This window comes from Phragmites australis, chromosome 3 (assembly GCF_958298935.1).
Source record: "Phragmites australis chromosome 3, lpPhrAust1.1, whole genome shotgun sequence".
Classification (NCBI taxonomy): domain Eukaryota; kingdom Viridiplantae; phylum Streptophyta; class Magnoliopsida; order Poales; family Poaceae; genus Phragmites; species Phragmites australis.
This window is the reverse complement of record NC_084923.1, coordinates 11,506,054-11,525,898: the sequence shown is the minus strand read 5'-3', so window position 1 is coordinate 11,525,898 and position 19,845 is coordinate 11,506,054. Positions and strand designations below refer to the sequence as shown.

Sequence of the window (19,845 nt, the reverse complement as noted above, 5' to 3'; positions counted from 1 at the left end):
ATGATATGGATGAATCCGAGGCGGGTTCAAGGGTGAAGCGATGCAGTAAGTGCGATGAAATAAGTCACACATACAAGTAATGTCCGAAAAATGCACCTGATGTGTAGATGGGGTCATGACGGAGATCAAGTGTGAATGTATTTAGCGTATCTTGATGTTATATTTGTAAGGTTTTCGTCTTACATATGTACGTTGTATTTGGACCTTACATTTGTATTTGATTGTGTACCTACATGTTGTAATATATTTATGTAACTTTGTGTACGTGTATGTTATATGTTGTTCACATAATTGTGTGTATATTTTTATGTAACAGACTATTTATATTTGGTTTCAATGCAGATATGACGCACCCACTGACCACTGAGCTTCTTGACCATGCAGTCGACAAGAAGCACCGTAGCTTCTTATCTGTCGTTCACTAGACGGAGTTAGGAGTTCTCCAACCATGTGGCCCTGGGGAGCTATTTACGATTGATGATCGTTGGAAGCACTGGTATGTCGCTAATTAGCTATGTATGTTCCTGTTTATTTATTTATTGCATGCTCTATATTCACTTTATATTCCAAATGGTTCAGGTTGGCAGTATCTTGACTCCTACCGCTGTGTCGTTTGGTGGAGGCCCGAGCGACAGAGAATCCTGAGGCAGCAGCGAGGCGATTCTATTTCCACCGCTCATTGATCGCTGCACTGCTCGACCGGTGGAGGCCTAAGACCCACACTTTCCACCTCCCCTACGGCGAGATGGCTTCGACGTTGCAGGACGTAGCCTACATGTTAGGCTTACCTTGCGCCAGAGCCGCCGTTGGAGTCATCGATGTGGATGAAGACTGGATGAACATCATGCATTAGTGGTTCACCCCTGTTCAGCAGACGGACAACGCAACAGCCTACATGCCCGAGTTCCTTCGGATCCGCGAGGGCCCATAAAGAAGTGGATCATCCAGTTCCTCGTACCTTACAATATACCTTCCCATTTACTTTATGATTTCAAAGATATTTTACTCATTATCATTTGCATTACTTCAAGCCTTCATACATCCATCCGAACGTTGGTGTGTACGTACGTGCTCTGGTTATTCGGCAGGGTTATGTTCATGTATGGCCAAGGCCACCTGGTGTCGAGTACCCTTGTTCCGTACGTGAGGTGGATCGCAAATAAGGAGCCCGATGATGTCCCCCCCCCCCAGTTGAGCTAGGCCTCCATTGTCATGGCGGCGACGTATCAGACCTTGTACGACGCATGCACGAAGAAGGAGCCACAACCCAAATTTGCTGGGTGCCCACTATTGCTGCAATTGTGGTCATACGAGCAGTTCCCGATTGGCTGGCCCGTTGTGGACCAGTCCCCGTATCCTGAGGAATGGTACAACAAACCTGAGGAGGACGGGCCCACCATGGGCTCATTATGATGTCGACGTTAGGTACGTATGAAATATATATATGCTTCACTTGCCACATATTTTAATTCAAGTTTCTTACTATTTTTCTCCACAGCCGCATTGGGCGCACGAGCAGGCCCATAGCGCATACGAGCTTTTTAAGTCGCAATTCGACCGTCTACGTCCAGAGGATGTGGTTTGGACCCCTTACAACCACTTGTTGATATAAGCCCGTGAGTTTGTCGGTCTTTCTCCGTTGTGTAGCCCTGACGAGGAATACTGGCTTACGAAGAAGCCGCTCATCTTCGACATCTACGTCAAGGGGTACTCACCCCACCGCGTGATCAGGCGGTTCGGACGCTTCCAGGCTTTCCCCCTCATCAACGTTCGCATGGTTCTGGACCACGTTCATAGGTAACTAAAATTAAATATATAATCCATAGTATTCATCTCATTTATAGTCTATCTATCATGGTTGACTTGCATGTATACACGAAAGGGCCAATCGGGTGACAACCTTTGGGCAGATCGCTTGGCGCCATACATCTCGACGTGGGCCCATGCCCTTTAGGATGTCGTCGAGGAGCCTCGTCCTTTCATCGAGCCGAGCTTCGAGGAGTACCTGCGATAGTACGTCCCACGTACACGTACACAGGTCACCTACACCTCAGATATTGTCCGGTAGCACGTCGCTTCGACTATGGAGGCGTACTCAGGCCATTGGGACGAGGACGCTGCATTAGCGGTATATGTAATTAACGTCTCATTTATTTATCATATAATCCCATAAGAACCACTATAAACTAAAATTTTCATTTCATGTTTATTTCAACAAGCCAGTATTATATACAATATACATAGGGACGCGACTGGAACCATGGACCACCTCAGGCAAGGGATGCAGCTTAGTGCGACTGATGTAGTAGGATTTGTCAAACGGGTTTTCGACAAGACCGCACGGGCCCTAAAGCTTACCTAATGCCCATCCACCGTAGACATCACAAGTGCTCCTTCCAGGTCGAGGGTTCACACAGAGTCATCCACGAGGTCTGATGTGCAACGACCTCCACCGGGACCGACATCCACACCGCCACCTAGACCACGCCCTCTAGGCCCGGACACAACAAGTACACATTTTTCATATGCACGGCGGTTAGCGATATTCTTTTGTTACTGATGCATTAATTTCAAAAAATATATTAGGTTCACCTACATACTTATCGACACTGACACCTAGACCATGCTCAGTGCCGACACCTTTACCGCTCGTAGGCCTCTCAGGTAATAGGCGCCAATACACTGCCGCATTCAATATATTCAATAGTATATCTAATATATTCTGCAGGTTACTATGGTGATGAAGCTGGGACGTCTTCATCTACACCTCGATCGTTCGCACGTCCACCGTTCGCACCCTACTTCTACACTCTCGATTGGACATCTACTGTTGCACCTGCATACCATACAGGTACAACATTGCATTTTATACTAATACATTCATTTGCACATTTACTGTATCTAATAAATTCATCTGTTCACAAGCCTCTCGAGTGATTATACATGGACGACTGCGGCACCATCGCAGTCGTCATACCCGAGTCAGGAGGATGAGCATGGGCTAGACCCCCCATCCGACCTCGTGAGGGACTTCTTCGGGGCCATATCGGACTACGACATCGTCAAGCGGTCCTAATTGCCTAGTGCTCCACTTCGGACGCATAGACCTAGGAGGAGTCCTCAACACCTTTGATCACTACTAGGCCTACCAGGCAGGTTGGTCCATCGGACGTCTTAACCTACTCTAGGGGCCACGTAAGGGTGAACCAGCGATAGCAGCTTCGGGGCCATGATGGTGGGAACGGCCGATAACAGCGGGGGAGACAACAGTAGGATTTTACCTTTGCTATTGTAACTTACATCTTTATTTTATAATGCATCTTCGATTCATGAACTAGTCTTATATTTTTGGACGTGTCTACTTTCTATAGTCTACTTACCATGTCATTACTGCATTTTTTAATCCCACGTGACCGCACGCTAGTTGTATTTCTTCAACAGGTTGAATCATTCCTTGTTCTCGGCTTTGTATGAACCGTTCACAACAGAGCTAAAAAAATATTTCTTACAAATCTAGTTATACACGAAGTGACCACACGACACATCTGTCGTAAATCTAACTTTAGACACGAAACGACCACATGACTTAGCTTTAACTATGAAATGACAAAAGTTAAATTAAAAAAATAAATTTTAAAACGGTGGGGCTCACCGTCCACTGAGAAGGCAGCAAGGGGGCTAACCGCCCTCTCAGAGGGTGGTAAAGTGCGGTACGGCCACGGCCGCGGAGAGGGCCCTACTTGCCTTCTGAGAAGGCGGTAACGGGTGACGCTGCTATCATGGTATTTTTACCGCTCTCTGAAAGTGCTACAATCATTTTAGTGCAGTAGGCGTCTATTTATGCAAATTTTACCATCAAAAATCTATTTATTTAAATATTAAATATAAAAAATATAAAAATAAAATACTCTCGTATCTGATTATACAAGCGACAAAGCTAGACCGGGGCTATACACTGGACGGACGAACCAGGCTTCCTCTCGGCCCAAATGCCCCGGCGTGTTTTCGCTGGGCCGTCGGGATCAGGGGGCCACGGAGCGGAGATTCCCGCGGGTCCCGTGTGCGTTCGGGGCGGGACGACGGGGGCGGCGGTGTCGGCACCTGTTCCCCAACGCCATTCGCACCTGGCTGCCCTGTCGTCCTCTCTCCTCCCCTTCCCCTCCAGCTGTTTCCTCAACCTCTTGCCCCAACCACAGCCGCGCCAATCGCACAGGTAGGTTCCTCTTCCTCCCTCCCGATTCCTCTCCGTTCGCGTTGGCGCGCCGTCTCGGAATCGCGATTTAGGTTGTGTTTGGTGGGGGGGGGGGGGGGTATGGTGTGGAATGGTTGTATAGGATGGTCCAACTTGTGTGGAATGGAATGGTTCAAGTAGGGTGTTTGATACTGGGAATGGGATGGCTTGAGATTTTGTTTGTGTGGTATAACCCTAGATGGTTTTAGAGCCATTAGGGCTGCTAGTCACGCGATTAGAGGCCGAGAGCTCAGATCGATGTTGCAGTCAGGCAGTTCCTCGACGGATCTCTCTCATGGGCCCCCTAACGCGAGCGTCAGTCACGCTTGCAGTTGTGGGGGCTCGATTTAGATGCTCCTGTGTCTCCAACATTTGATACGCAGCAAGTGAATCGATTCTCAAGTGCGCCAGGTTTCAGCAAATGGGGGGAATATGGGCGAAGAAGCCTTTGCAGGATGCCAGCATTGTATTCTTTCCATCAGTTATTTATGCTATTCTTAGGTGATATGATTTGAGGACTAGTGGTGGTGTTTCTTGGACATTGCAGCAACAGCTAATCAGCTAGGGCACTTTGGGTGCTGTTGTTGTTCATGGCACTGAAGCAGCATGTTGCGATATTCACCACGGCGAGCCTGCCGTGGATGACTGGCACTGCCGTCAACCCCCTGTTCCGGGCGGCTTACCTTGCCAAGGCTGGGGACTGGGAGGTCACGCTGGTCGTCCCATGGCTGTCAAAGGGGGACCAGGTGCTCGTTTATCCTAACAAGATGAAGTTCAGTTCGCCGGCGGAACAGTTAGGCTATGTGCGGCAGTGGCTTGAGGAGCGGATCGGGGTGTTGCCGAGGTTCAATATACAGTTCTATCCTGGGAAGGTAAAAGATGAACAAATCCTCAAGATATAGTTTCATGTGTCATGTTGAATTTGTGTAGATGTTATAGCATGGTTTGCTGCTTGCTAAAGTTCAAACCTCCCAGATTTTCATGACTTGTGAACATGCATCGCCTGCTGGAGTTTAGATTTTGGAATAGCTCATCTATGTGATTGTACAGGCATCTATGTGAATTTATTATAATTGTGAAACTAAAATATACAACGCTATGTTCAACCATTTTTTTGTTAAATAAGTAGTACTAGAAAATACCGATGAAGTATATAGTGCGAGACTGCAAGGTAGTTCGGTTTTTAATAGTTTATGCTTCCAGTACATTAAATACTTGAAGAACTAGAACATTTGTGGCAGTGGAGCACTGAAAGAGTAGAAAGTGAGAATTGTTGAACGGTACAAATCTTGTCTTTATCCCTGTGATATAGGGCACTGACTTAGTGACTTGAGCATATGGAGAGAGGTGGGAACTAAATTACTAACGGTGTAGCACTTGCATCGACCCATTTATGAAGAAGAGCATCAATTGAGCTGTGCAGATAGTATTCTTGATGTAGAGCACTGACTTGTGATGTCCATATGCAGTTTTCAACAGAGAAAAGAAGCATTCTACCTGTTGGGGACATTACTCAGACCATATCTGATGACAAAGCAGATATTGCAGTGCTAGAAGAGCCAGAACATCTTACATGGTATCATCATGGACGGAGGTGGAAAAACAAATTCAGAAAAGTCATAGGTGTTGTTCATACAAACTATTTGGAATACGTGAAAAGAGAGAAAAATGGATATATCAGTGCATTTATCTTAAAACATATAAATTCTTGGGTCACTGACATATATTGCCATAAGGTTAGCACTTCGCTCTCTATTCTGTGTTGTTTCTTTTCTGTTTTGTTCAAGCTCTTCATTAGTGGTTAATATCCATCTGTTTTTGTTAAAATTGGTTGCCCGGTGGAAAATATATAGCGTACATGGATACACAACATGTCCCATCAATTTGAGGTGCATGCTACTGTTCTTAAAAAAAACACTTGTGTTAGAAGGAGAAACTATGATAAGTTGACAGCCATAGTATGACCTGTGGGTCTGTCTGCTGTTGTTGTGCAACTCCCCAAATCCCCATGACATGTGTCAAGATGTAGCTGATGTAAGAGAGAATACCAGATGTCACTATAAAGGAGAAAATAGCAGATAGCATTCTAGGAATATAGGGAGACAATTGATGTACTCTATGGTAGCCCATTAAGCTAAGTATAATGGACTACATAAGGCACACAACCAAAACTCTTTAGCCAAAGAAAATATGGTGTTTATACCCTTAGGGATCATATAACCTACTAGTTCCACTGATGCTGAGTACCTTTATTGTCAGAGGCAACATGATCATAACCTGAATAGTATTCTTCAAACTCATTCGTAACCTAATAATTTGCTGATCTTGCTAATTGCTGTAGTATGTTATCAGCTACTGCAAAACATTGATCTATTAAATCAGTAAATACGGTATGCGTCAATGTAGTCACCATTTTTGCATAGTGATTAGATAAAGCTCTTCCATCTTTTTTCCATCATAACTAATTTGTTAAGCTAGAAACTACCCCGCTTATTATTCACAACACGAAACATAGTGTGATTGTAGCATAAGGTACTGGTATAATGTATCTATATATATTTTTTGAAACAGTAGGATATCCATATTCTTATTGTTAATAAGGATATCCAAGGATAATTTCATAGATAATCATGTGCACACTTTTTTCTAAAGCATAATATTTCTTTGCTTTGTTATGTGCAGTTTTTTTCTGACTCTTTCCTCTTACAACCCTCCTTTTGGAGGTTATAAGATTGTCTGCAGCAACTCAGGATGTACCTAGGTCTGTGATTTGTAATGTTCATGGAGTAAACCCCAAATTTATTGAAATTGGCAAATTGAAACATCAACAGCTATGTCAAAGAGAGCAAGTATTCTTCAAGGGTGCATATTATATTGGAAAGATGGTATGGAATAAAGGTTACACAGAGCTCCTCCAGCTGCTTCACAAGCACCAAAAGGAATTGTCTGGTCTTAAAATGGAGTTGTATGGCAGCGGAGAAGATTCTGATGAAGTAAAAGCATCAGCTGAGAGACTGAATCTAGATATTAGAGTCTATCCTGGTCGCGATCATGGAGATTCAATATTTCACGAGTGAGCATTTAAAAGAAAAGCAATACCTTCTTTTACCGCAGGCTTCGTAGCTACTAGATTGGCTTTATTTTAAGCTATATGTTGCACTATAAGTTCTTTATGCCATCATTTTGTTCTCCTGACCTAACTGAATTATATTTTTTGTTGCTTGTCTCAGCTACAAGGTTTTCATTAACCCAAGCACAACTGATGTGGTATGCACAACAACTGCAGAAGCTTTGGCGATGGGGAAGATTGTGATATGTGCAGATCACTCTTCGAATGAATTTTTCAAAAGGTTTCCTAATTGCCATATGTACAGTACTGATAAAGAGTTCGTCAGGCTTACAATGAAAGCATTGGCAGAAGAGCCAATCCCGCTGTCAGATGAATTGAGGCATGAGCTTTCCTGGGAGGCAGCGACAGAAAGATTTGTCAGGGTTGCTGACATTGCACCAACCATGTCTGTCAGGCAACAACCTCCCTCTTCACAGCATTTCATGCACATTTCCCCAGATGAACTGAAGAAAAACATGGAAGATGCATCCGCATTTTTCCATAACACGATCTCTGGTTTTGAAACTGCTCGCTGTGTCTTTGGTGCAATACCAAATACTCTGCAGCCAGATGAACAGCAATGCAAGGAACTTGGGTGGAATTTTCAGGGATAATATTCCTTTTCTTGCGATGCTGTTGCGACAACTAACTGCAGTCCAGTTGGTGGCTCAGGAACTAACTCAGCAACACAAAAAATCTGTGACTCGAAAAGGATCTCAGATTAATCAGACAGGCTCTTGTTGTGGTTTTCTGGTGCGGCGGTAACTGCAATTTTCCTTCGCGAAACAGAGGTGTCGAGAAATTCCTGTGATGCATCTTGTCTGGTAATTGTAAATCTACACGCTTGAAGTGCACACCAGTGTTATGATCTCATGTATGTAGCCGGTGTTTTGTGGCCTCGTGTTGTTTCCCGAGCTTGGCAGATGCTTTAACTACTGTGTAAGATGTGAAAGAGTCTTGTGTATCATTCCGTTCCTATGTCATTTGATGGCACTTACCATTTTCCCTTGTAGGCGTGTATCACGTATGAGTTGGCCGGCAGCGAGCGATAACGTTAGGTGTCGTGTTCCTTCTGCTTCCAGTTGACCCCATTCAACAATCGACCCATCAGCATAACTTGTCTAATCCAGTTCGACCAGCTACACAAAAAAATGCAATACCACGGCAAAGCTGACACGTAGAAACCTGCCAAAAGTTAAAACGAAAACTTGCAGCTATGGTGATTCATTTTCTTAATCTATTGCTCACAAAAATGTTAGGTGCCCTCGATGGATATATTTTAAAGAAAATCGCATTTATTCACTAGAAAACCATGCAACATTTTTTCCTTGGAAGCAACCATGCAACGACACATGTTAGAACCACAGAATTCGAAGAATATAAGTATATAACAACAGACCATGTTTCTTTTTTCCACATCATACCGAGAATTCCACATTACGACGCAAACTATATTGGTCTGGTGGCCGAAATAAACGGATATATCATATTCCATCAGGGAGAATCTTGCGGAAGACATCGGAATCTTATTTATCAGGGCAGCGGATAGAGATAACCATAGGGCCGGGCCCCGCCGCGGGTGGAGACGACCTGGTTTCCTTCTCTGCCTTTCTCCTTTCTGTTCCGCGCAGCAACACCAACACGGTTGCTTCTCCCCTCCGCGGCGGCATCTGTCTCGGCACGGCGGTACCGGCCTAGCGGGAGTCGCGACGGCGCGCTAAGCGACCAACCGGACGGGGGGCGATGGGGGACGGCGCCAGCGGCGGCCGGGGGCGGGTGGTGGGGGAGTACGAGCTGGTGCGGCCGATCGGGTCGGGGGCGTACTCGCAGGTGTGGCTGGGGCGGCACCGGGTGCGGGACACGGAGGTGGCAGTGAAGGAGATCGCGATGGAGCGGCTCAGCAGCAAGCTCCGGGAGAGCCTCCTCTCCGAGGTCGACATCCTCCGCCGCATCCGACACCCTAACATCATCACACTCTACGACTCCATTAAGGTATCCCTCTCGCGGCTAGCCGCCCCCTTTCGACGTGCCCCGTGATTTCCTGTGCGATTACTGTGGATCTGCGAGGTTTTTGTGCTGATGGGCTCTGTTTGTAAGCCTGGGATGCATGAAATTGGGGAGTTGCTGTGGTGATTTCTAGTTTGATTTGAGCATTCTAGGTAGGTAGAGACCTCAAGCAAAGCAAAATCCATCTAATTTGATGTCCCTTCGGGTGGAAATAGTTTGTAGCTTTGGTCTAATGGCATATCGTATGTAACTTAAAATTGGATGTTTGCTCATCGATTGCGAGGAACAAGATTATTCTCCTTGTGGACTGATGATTTGGTGAAATGCCCACATAAGCTTCCAACTTGGTTAGCTTGTTAGATTGTGATGTTTTCTGGTAACTATGATTTAAAGAAACATTGAAACAATACACTTGTAATGCCTTGAGGTCTCAGCATCTTGTAAGTTGTAAGCGGATTCTATCAGTTTGATGGTGAACTGATATGCTTAAATTTTTCTCTGATATTAAATATTGTTATCTTCTTGTAATCCAGCAAATAAAAATGTTTTGTGCCTAGGGATCATAGTAACAAGAACTGTTTCTAATTATCAGACATAACGGTTGTATATGATTTTAGGATCATGGGAAGATATATCTCATATTGGAGTATTGTCGAGGTGGTGACTTGCATGCATACCTTCAACGCCACAAAAGAGTTTCTGAAGCAGTTGCAAAGCATTTCATCCGGCAGCTAGGCAAGTGATTCCTCAACCCCCTTCCCCTCTCTGTCTCCTGAGCCTTGTTTGTAATATCTCTTTTTTCTACAGCATCTGGTCTGCAGATGCTTCGGGACAATAACGTGGTTCACCGAGACCTAAAACCACAGGTTTGTACACTTGCTGTCCAGATTTTTTCCACTGTACCTTAATATTTCATGATAAAGAGTTCAAGAATGATATGGTTGGTTAAATTTATCTGATTTACTGGATTCTGAATTTTGTGGTTTTACAAACAGAACATTCTTCTTGTTGAAAATAATGAAAATTCTATGTTGAAGATTGCCGACTTTGGATTTGCAAAGTGAGTTATCCATGTTCCAGTTCTTTCATTTTTTAGATGAAATATCAAATGGCACGAATTTTTGATTTTAGCTGCAACTTAGCATATGCCTGCTTTTGCGACTTCTACTGGATTTGGATGCAATGGGATATAGTATTAGCATTACTGACATATTGGCCCTCCCCCTTTTTCCAATCCTCCCTTTCCTACTAGCCCCTGTTTCTTAGTGGAGTCATTCTGTTGTTATTTAAATTTCTTTCCGGGAGTGATTAGCTAATGTCTGACATGAGCCAGGAAACGAAACACCATGGCCAAACTGGTCTGCTCCTTTCCTAACAAACCTGTATCCTGCATGGGCTGCACTAACAGAATTTCTTTTTTCTTTTTACTGCATATGTCAGCTATTGAGTTAGCCCTTCCCTGTGAGTGTATATCTTTTGATGATAGAGCCATCTTATCTAAATGTTGTAAAAGTTACATTAGTGCATGCAAAATTTCCCTTAACAGGTATGCAATGACTACTATATAATGATATTGCAAGATTGCAAAAGGTGTTTCACGTTTGAAAAATAAAGTTGTGCAATATTTCTTAAAGCATATCTACAATAACCTGCAAGAAATTGTCATCTGCAGCATGGCAACATTTGAAAATGTCATCTGTCATTTTGAAAGAATGCTTGCAACATTTCATAGTTTCCATGCATAATTTTTTCTTGCAGATGCAACATTTTGAAATCCTACTTCAATGAATCTTGATTTTATACTACAAACCCTAATGCAGAACTATTATCTCCTGTAGCATCTTTTGGGAGCAATTGCAAGTTGCGATTTTTCTGAACCCCGCCATTTCCAACTATAATAAAACATATCTAGATCACTTCTGAAACATATTTATACACTATTTATCCAATCTTTTGTGTATAATGCCACTTTTTAGTGGTTCACATGTTATCATTGATCGTTACTTTTGCTGCAAATATAAATTGCAACATCATTTCGTTCCATTGCAAAACTATTTTGTCTGCATAAAAAGTTTTGTGTATAAATACAACTGTATTATTTATTTAATAAAAAACTATCTTGACTCCTAGTGGATTCCAGCACTCAAGTCTGCTTTATTATTCAGCTATCCAACTCTTACATGCACCTTCGTCCAAACTTATGTTGAGTTTGTAAACAAAAAATTATGTGGAAAAACCAGGTACATGACTTAGTTCAAGATAAGTTTGTGGATAGCAACAGATAAGGATTAGGATAACTCATGAACGATCCTGTGTTGCATGGCTCCTTGCATCTCTAGTCCACAGTAACATCCATGCAGCTTTCTCTCCATGCCACATGATGCTTGTTGGATCAATTTGGGTTTAAAAGAGGGATGAGCCATTCAACAACTTGATAGTGTCAAACATATGATAGTTTGCTTTCACCCCTTTCGGTGAGCAGGTTTTTGCAACCTTTTGCGCTAGCCGAAACACTTTGCGGTTCACCACTTTACATGGCTCCAGAAGTTATGCAAGCTCAGAAGTATGATGCAAAGGTCAGGGGGTTTTTCTGTATCATATGAGGTTTATCGTCTAGTGTTACTTATTCTTGACACAGTGTTTAATGGTCGATTTCTGCCAGAACAGGCAGATCTCTGGAGTGTCGGTGTCATTCTGTATCAACTTGTTACTGGATTCCCACCTTTTAATGGGGATAATCAGATCCAGGTTTTCTCTCCTTAGTTTTTAGATTAATTTCATTACTTTTACTGTTTCAAATTGCTTTAATCGGATTTGACTACAACTACTAATGAAAAAAATATTATTTGCTCCCCAGTTGCTTAAAAATATACTCAGGTCATGTGAAATACGATTCCCACCTGATTGCGAGTTGAGCCATGGCTGCATTAACTTGTGCAGAAAGTTGCTGCGGCTCAATTCAGGTACAAAACACTAAATTGTAGTTACATAGAATATTGTTATGACATTGTCTTCTATGGCGCAAAGTTTACCTCACGCCATTATTTCTTATGTTGCTACTTGGAATGGTGAAAATTTCCAGCTGTAGTAGTGTATTACATTTGCTTGCTGCTCTGACACAGCAGATATTCCTTGGAAAATGAATGATGCCATACAGGAGTAATTTTAATAGGATTGTCGTTGTCCAATTTTTTTACTGTGACTCCACTTGTACCTTTTTCGGATTTGGTGTTCAGATCAGTATGCCTTAACATGAAGAAAGTTTTTTAGCACAGATTTTAGCCCTGTGTAGACTCTAGACAAAAGGGTTATGGTCTTATGGATAAGTTATGTTTTACCAGAACACCACTTTTATTAATGGCCAATTGTTTTCCTGCAAAAAGTATTTTTAGGAAATAAGAAACTTCGCTAGTGGATGGTGTTTTCATTTGAGCATAACACTAGTGACTATGACAACTCTGTACAGCTGTAGCATAGCACAGAAACGACGATTATTTAAAAGTGACAGCCTGAAACATCTCATTATATTCCTATTTATCCTATTTACTTATGGTTGAACATTAACCATGCTGTGTTAATCTGTGTAATTGATCCAGTGGAGCGGCTTACAGTTGAAGAGTTCGTGAACCACCCATTTCTGTCTGAACATGCTCCAGAGAGGACCTTGAGGTAATGTTTTGTTTGCACCACATCTGCTCCTCTTACTGCATCTTGGGATGTGTTTGATATTCTGCATTGCATTGACAGCCGGACACCATCTGACATAAGAGATGGCTTTCCGTTCAATAACAGCAATCCAATGAGGCCTTCAAGCCAAAGTTCTCAAGAAGACTGTATGCCTTTCCCTTTAGATGATGAGTCGAGTGGACAGGATGAGATCCCTGTTCCTGAGAGTAAGAGTGCGATGAAATATGGGTTTGGCATGGGTAAAAGGTTGGATAAAACAGGCCAGAGTCCATCGAAACATGCTGGTCTATTCTCCAGATATATTATGGGTAATAATTATGCACCTAGTAGTCAACGCCCTGACCATCCTGGTAAAAAGACAAAGGAAAGCAAGATTGATGAAATACAAAGTCGTAAAGGTGGTTACCCAGAAGGTATTGAAGTCATTAGTGACTATCATGCACTTCCTCAGTATCATTGTGAACAATTCTTACTGAATTATTATTTCTTTACTTCGTAAATGTAGATTCCCCTATCATTGATTCATTAGAGTTTGTAGATCAGGAATATGTCTTTGTGTCTGGACCACACCCAGAGGGATCATCTTCTTCAACAAATGCATCTCGACAACGCAGCTTGCCATCAAAAGATAATTCGTCGGTTTCACCGCCGAAGCTCACTTTACTGAGTGCACCAATGCCAATAAATGGTTTGGCAATAAATAGACAACGATCTGCTGGGACTGGTAGCTTGGACAGCCACTGCTCTCCAGTATCTGCCACTTCACAGGGATCTGCGGATATGAGTGATGCCATGGATCAGCCACCGACTGATTATCTGACGAGGATTAGATTGTTGGAGCAGTATGCATCAGCCATAGCGGAGTTGGTCAAAGAAGAGGTAAAATTTATCTCCTTGATGACATTCAGTTTCCTTGCTCTCCTATGTGATTTCCTTCTGTTTTATTTTACTTCGTCTCAACCTTTGGAGATGGTTATAATTCATTACTTAAATGATGGCCTGAAGCTTTACATATCGTAGCAAACAAAGTTTTTGAGTTACATTAAAGTGCCTCTAAGTTTGTCAGTAGCTATCGTTAGGCAGTTCCCTGTAACTCAAGACCTTAGTTTTCGACAATAAGAAAAGCTTTGGGCCAACGTTTTTTAGTAGTAGCCCTAAAAAAGGTCTGCTAATAGCAATTAAGCAATCGCTGACTTGCTTTTGTTTTGCTGATCAACCACCTAAACTGAAGATCAAAGTTGGCAAACATTTGGAGGCGTTCTCGATTCAGCTAATTGTTCTTGCAACCTGGAAGCAAGCAATTCATATATGCAATTTCTATGTAGCTTCAGCTGCAAGAGAAAGTCCTTCCCAGGATATTCCTATGAAGGGGCTTAGTGCAGATGCTCCCCATTTGCTTGCAAACTCTCAACTGGCTGGTGATGCCTGCATGCAGATAGAGAGACAGTTTCTCATTGAAGTTGAATATGCTGAAGAACTTGCCAGCAGTGTGGGACAGATAGCTGGTATGTTAAGCTTGCCAACAGTTGTGGATCATTACCGTCTCTTGGCAAATCTTTTTGCATGCTGACAGCGATGAAAATGCATGCAGATGCTACAGAGATGCCAGATGCAATAGAAATAATATTTCAGTCTGCCCTACAGTTAGGAAGGCGTGGTGGTGTAAGTAAAGCACAATATATTCCATTCCAGAACTAACAGGACATGTTGTTTACGTCTTGACCGCCCTCTGCTTTTGTTTTATTTTCTCATCTCAATTTGCAGGTTGATGAGATGGTGGGGAAAGCAGCAGTTGCCATGACGTGGTATATGAAGGCGGTATCCATACTGCGCTTTCTCCTGATCGAGGCACCGTCACTTGCCCTCAACCCCCCTTTAACGCTGACAGTATCTGATCGACATCGACTGCGCACTTACATCGAAGCTCTCAACACCAGGCTCGGCCAGTTGCAGTGCCAGAGGCACTGACTGCTGCCGTGCGCCCTCAGGATCTTATTCGGGTCGAGGGACGGTGGACTTGTACAATATTCTTTCATTTGTAAATATATTTGTTGGCCCAAACTAGGGCATGTAAGATGTCAGGAAATGTGCAATTAGGAAGAGCAGCGAAAATCCAGTGTAACTCGCCCAGACTACTCTTGTGATGTGAGGAGCGGTGTGCTATGCCTGTACGTGGTAGGTTCATCTGAAGCTGAAGACCAATCATGTTCGTTTGTGCAAAATGTAAACGGACTCAGGCTGCTACGTTGGTAGTTTGTTTTATATTTATTTGGCTTTTATGCGACATTGATGGTCTCATGCTGTAATCCATTTACGCTTACGGTGCCATTCCTTTTGGATGGTTCTACTTTCACCGTGGCTCCTCTTTTAGCATTTGTGATGTTGCTGCGTGTACAAAGCTGTTAGGACCACGGCACGTGGGAAACGTTAAAAATGAGCTTCTCTCCGGATGCTGGGCCTAGTTTACGTGTTTAGCGAGTGACTAGCGCATACTGAGTGGAATAATTAGTAGTCCCTTCAGTCTAAAATAAGTATTTTTTTTACATACAGTCAACTATTTAAAATTTTGCTATAAATTAGTTTTTATGTATTAAGTTTAGATACTTAAAATAACACAGATAAGTTTGTCTAGAAAAATACTCTCATAATAATATACTTTACCTATGTTTTATCAATATATTACAATAAAAATTAGTAGTCAAGTTGTATTTTAAATGAAATATCGATGTATAAAATCACACTTATTTCAGATTGGATGAAGTATATATTAAAGTGATCGAGGCTACATGGATAGGTAACTAGAATATTTTTACTGACACTTTAAGTTTTTTTTCGAAGTTTGCTGATGTAACGTCCTAAAATTATGGGAAAAGTTGGAAGCCATCGTTTTCGATTTTTCGGTGTCAGATCGCTCTCGCTGGAAAAAAAAAAGAAGGAATTGAAGTAAAATTGTAGCAGTGTATTTCTTTTAAAAACAAAAGGAAAAAAACATTAACCTGAGAGTGGGCTGAGTCAACCTGGGCTTGGGCCGGTTAACCCAGCCCCTCCCCAAACGCCCATGCACCCCTTTCCCCTTTTTTCTCCCCTCTCCACCCAGCCAAACCCTAGCCAATCCTGTTCTTTCTACTATGCCACCCCTCTCCTTCTCTGGTGTGGTGGTGCCCCCAGCCCTGGGCTTCCCCCTCAGCACCAATCCATCAAGAAGAATTAGCAGAACGGGATTGCAGGGAGGAGGAGAAGGAAGGGTTGCAGCCCCTCTCCAATCCAAGCTTGGTAACGGCAAGGGCAGGTTTAAAGGCAGGGAGAGGTGCACAAGAGAAAGGGAGCGAATTTGTGAGTCCCGCATAGGTATTGGCCCAATCTATGATGTTGTTTCCCTTTTAGGGTTTAAAATATTGTTTTAATCATGAGGATAGGGCTTAATTTCTCTGGAAAGTCCGTTGTTAATGGTTTAGGTTAGCTGTAGAAATTTTTCGTGTGCGCAGTGTAGACGAAATCATCGTTTTGGGGTCTTAGATGATTTTTCCTACGGAAGAGATCAACTAGAAAGTTGTAACTAACTGTGATATCTAGCTGCTATATGAATTTCAGATTTTTTTTTTGCCCGCACGGTTTAGGAGTTTTTGCTATCTAAAGTTGTCTGTCTGTCATGTTGTCATCAGAAAGTTCAGAACAGTTTAGAGCTTGTTTAGGCCACGTTAATAACGTTTTCTGTAGATCCAAATTATATAAAGTTGAAGCTTGTGTTATGATCTACATTTCCACAAAATTTTAGATTTTTTCGTTGAGTATTTCTGGAAATAAACAATTTTGAGTGGCTGCTGTTTGAAATTGACGACATGTTTCTAAGCTGTTTTGATATGTCATTTAGGAAACCTTAGAAGCATGGGAAAATTATGTTATCACGATAAAAGTTGTAGCCGTATGTATTTATTTGTTGTCATATCTGTGGTAGAAAAATAGATAAGAAAAAGAGAAATACTGCTACACCTGTCAAACTAATGCATGTATGCTGTTTTTTGGTCGGTATTGCTCAATTGAGGGTTTCGGGTGTAGGATCACTTTGTTTTATGTATTTGCATGTATGAGGAGTGTTAGTGTTGAGATATAGTTGTGTTTAGGTGGTGGTGCTTCGTCTCACACTTGAAGTTCGCCGTTACTGCCGGCTGAAGGCAAGTAAACTTAGCTGTATGTTGCTACTGTTTTAATTTGTTATTTTCATCATCAACATCTTTATTTCATAACCATGACAAATTTGACTATGATCTGAATTCTATGATGTTCTTTACCTTTAAGCATGATTAATCATTGCCTTATATCTATCTTTATGTTGCTATAATTCTTGTTGAACTATGTTGCTGTTCGACTTGATAATGAAGTTGAGGTATTATTGGTGATATACTTTAGTGCAATTGCAATATATTTCTGCCATGTGTACTTGCATTTGCATATGCATTGAAAGTTATGTCGTAAAGATCACGACTGTACCGGTACGCATCGTACATTGCCTGAAGAGAGATGCAATGTAAAAGAAGATATATCATTGCATTCATATACATTCATGGAAATTAATCATATTTATATGTTATTATGGATATGAAGTTATAGTTGCTATGACCGTTATTCAAGGTTATTCTTTAATATTGTTGATACTATCCTAACATGCCTTATGTCTTGAGAAGTCCTATATTAAATCGATGCTTAATCAACTTATGATTTAAATAGCTTGTCAAAATAAGTTTGCTTGCTGAGATTTTCAATCTCACCTTTGCATTACTCTCTCTAGGTACTCGATGTTGGTCATGAAGGGATGGGGATATATCAGCACATTTTGCACTTCATATCTACACTTTTTATCATTGTGCTGTAATAATAAATAAAGTCTAGTCCTTAGAGTCGTTCGTTGGAAGTTTAATGTGTGGTGGTGATGTTAAACTTAAAATTTTTACTCTTGGTTCATGTTAGGATGATTTTATTTGTTAATATGATATTCTGCATATCTTGTTTATCTATGTTATTGCTTCTGTGGTGTTTAAATTTATCGAGAAGATGTTGTTATTTTTTTATGACAAGCTGTAAGTTGCGTAGTTTAGTGGCATCCCAAGTTTTGTGGCCCTGGGGTGTTACAGCTGACCTCTTTGACCTTCAGACCACGTGTCCAACGTCTCCGTATGCAACCTGGCTTTAATCTTTTTTATTACAAAAAATCTGGCTCTAACTTATATATATAGTAGTTAACTATTCTACACCCAGCCCAACTCGCCCCTACGCGCCTGGCCGCTTGCCTAGCCTAACCCCTCCTACCAACCTAACTTGCCCCACATTCTAGGGCACGATTGCTAAGGGCACCCCGCCTAGGCCGCGTCAACCTGGACCGTGCGCTGGCACGGGCTGCTTGGCCACATGGCATGTGTGGGCTGGTGGCAGGCGCATCAGTGCTCAGCTGGCATGGGTGTGGGCTGGGCGGCCACGTAGCGCCAGCCCATGTGGGATGTTCCTGCCTCTAACTTGACTAGCAGGTCGTACAACGCAGATGAAAACTACTAGATACTGACACTACCATAAAAAAAAGCGAAAACTACTAACTACTGACACTACTTAACAACCTACTAATCAGTAACTATTGAATAAAAACTACTGACATCGCTGAATAACTATTGATGCTCCTGGCAACTACTAACCACTAAGGGCATGAACCAGCTATTGACAGCTGCTGAAACAAACTACGGAACAAAAACCACTAACACTTTCCGGTAAGTCCTTTTTTTCTTTGTATTGTTGTTAATTAGTGCAGTAGTACTATATGACATAGGTTTTAGACATGTATGACCTATGGTTTAGAAAATTCTATGTTTAGTAGGAAATTATCAAATTTACTTAGAACATTGTATGATAGTAGTGAAATATAGAATATTATTTTTACTATATTAGGTTTGGAAATGTAGATTTTATAAAATAATAATTTTAGGGTTGTACTGTGCGACATAGGAGGTAGCACTATATAATAATATGCGAACCTAGGATATAGCATTTAGAAAATGTTAGCGTTTAATTTGCACACGGTACAATAGGTAGTAAACGTAGATTGTATAGAGTGATATTTCTAGGTTAGTTTGGTTAGGACTATTATTGAAAACCTATTGTTATGTATGAATCGGTGTCGGTAAATTATTTTATCCGATAATGAGAAATATAGTTTGTTGGTCTCAACATTGGTTATGTTTGCGAGTGTTTTCAGGGAGGGCAGATAAATTAATTTTTCAGATATATTATGGTGAGGATGAAATTAGGTACGGTCCTAATGGTGTAGATCTGTCTGGATTTCGTCATGTCATAAAGGGTCTTAGTAAAGCTAATGAGAGGACCATTGTGGGTGTGTGCAAATAGCTCATGCAGTTTTTTCAACTGGATCCGCAGCAACATGAGCTGAAGCTGAAAGTTGTCCTCAGCCGTGCTAGTCATGGATACTTTGGTGAGCTTGTTCTCATCGAAGCCACATCAACTTGGAGGCAGTATATAGATATATCTTGTGAACGTGGCCTGCCTCTGGTTTTGTTAGCTGAGGCGTACCTGAAAGATCAAACTGAGGTGAACTTTGCGGAAGCAGTAGCAGGACCAAGTGAGGCAGTGGAAGATGAATCAGAGCAGGTTAATGTCAGGTCCAGGGAAAATATTGGTGATATTCCAGAGCTGCAACCGATGGGTGTCTGATGAAGGGGAGAACATCCCTAGCATCATTGAAGAGTGTTGCAGCGTGCTTTCTTTGCATTTGTCACAACTACCAAAGCATTTCAATATTGTCAACCCATCA

General features: G+C 42.0%; 2 protein-coding genes across 5 annotated transcripts; both read left to right on the top strand.

Moving 5' to 3' along the window:
• Positions 1-3,982: 3,982 nt before the first annotated feature.
• LOC133912144 (digalactosyldiacylglycerol synthase 2, chloroplastic-like) lies at positions 3,983-8,323 on the top strand. Of its 2 annotated transcripts, none has more exons than XM_062354736.1 (5): positions 3,983-4,213; positions 4,779-5,103; positions 5,701-5,967; positions 6,955-7,304; positions 7,462-8,323. In XM_062354736.1, exons 2-5 carry the CDS (start codon positions 4,822-4,824, stop codon positions 7,952-7,954), a joined length of 1,392 nt encoding a protein of 463 aa, XP_062210720.1. In that variant the 5' UTR covers positions 3,983-4,213; positions 4,779-4,821; the 3' UTR covers positions 7,955-8,323. The 2 variants fall into 2 exon arrangements, with proteins under 2 accessions (XP_062210720.1, XP_062210721.1); XM_062354737.1 differs by having other exon boundaries at positions 4,733-5,103.
• Positions 8,324-8,873: 550 nt separating this feature from the next.
• LOC133912143 (serine/threonine-protein kinase ATG1c-like) lies at positions 8,874-15,320 on the top strand. Of its 3 annotated transcripts, none has more exons than XM_062354735.1 (13): positions 8,874-9,332; positions 9,965-10,082; positions 10,155-10,213; positions 10,343-10,407; positions 11,830-11,923; positions 12,015-12,095; positions 12,205-12,310; positions 12,944-13,016; positions 13,140-13,447; positions 13,540-13,913; positions 14,266-14,539; positions 14,626-14,696; positions 14,799-15,320. In XM_062354735.1, exons 1-13 carry the CDS (start codon positions 9,084-9,086, stop codon positions 15,000-15,002), a joined length of 2,076 nt encoding a protein of 691 aa, XP_062210719.1. In that variant the 5' UTR covers positions 8,874-9,083; the 3' UTR covers positions 15,003-15,320. The 3 variants fall into 3 exon arrangements, with proteins under 3 accessions (XP_062210719.1, XP_062210718.1, XP_062210717.1); XM_062354734.1 differs by having other exon boundaries at positions 13,095-13,447; positions 13,573-13,913; XM_062354733.1 differs by having other exon boundaries at positions 13,095-13,447.
• The last annotated feature ends 4,525 nt before the right edge of the window (positions 15,321-19,845 follow it).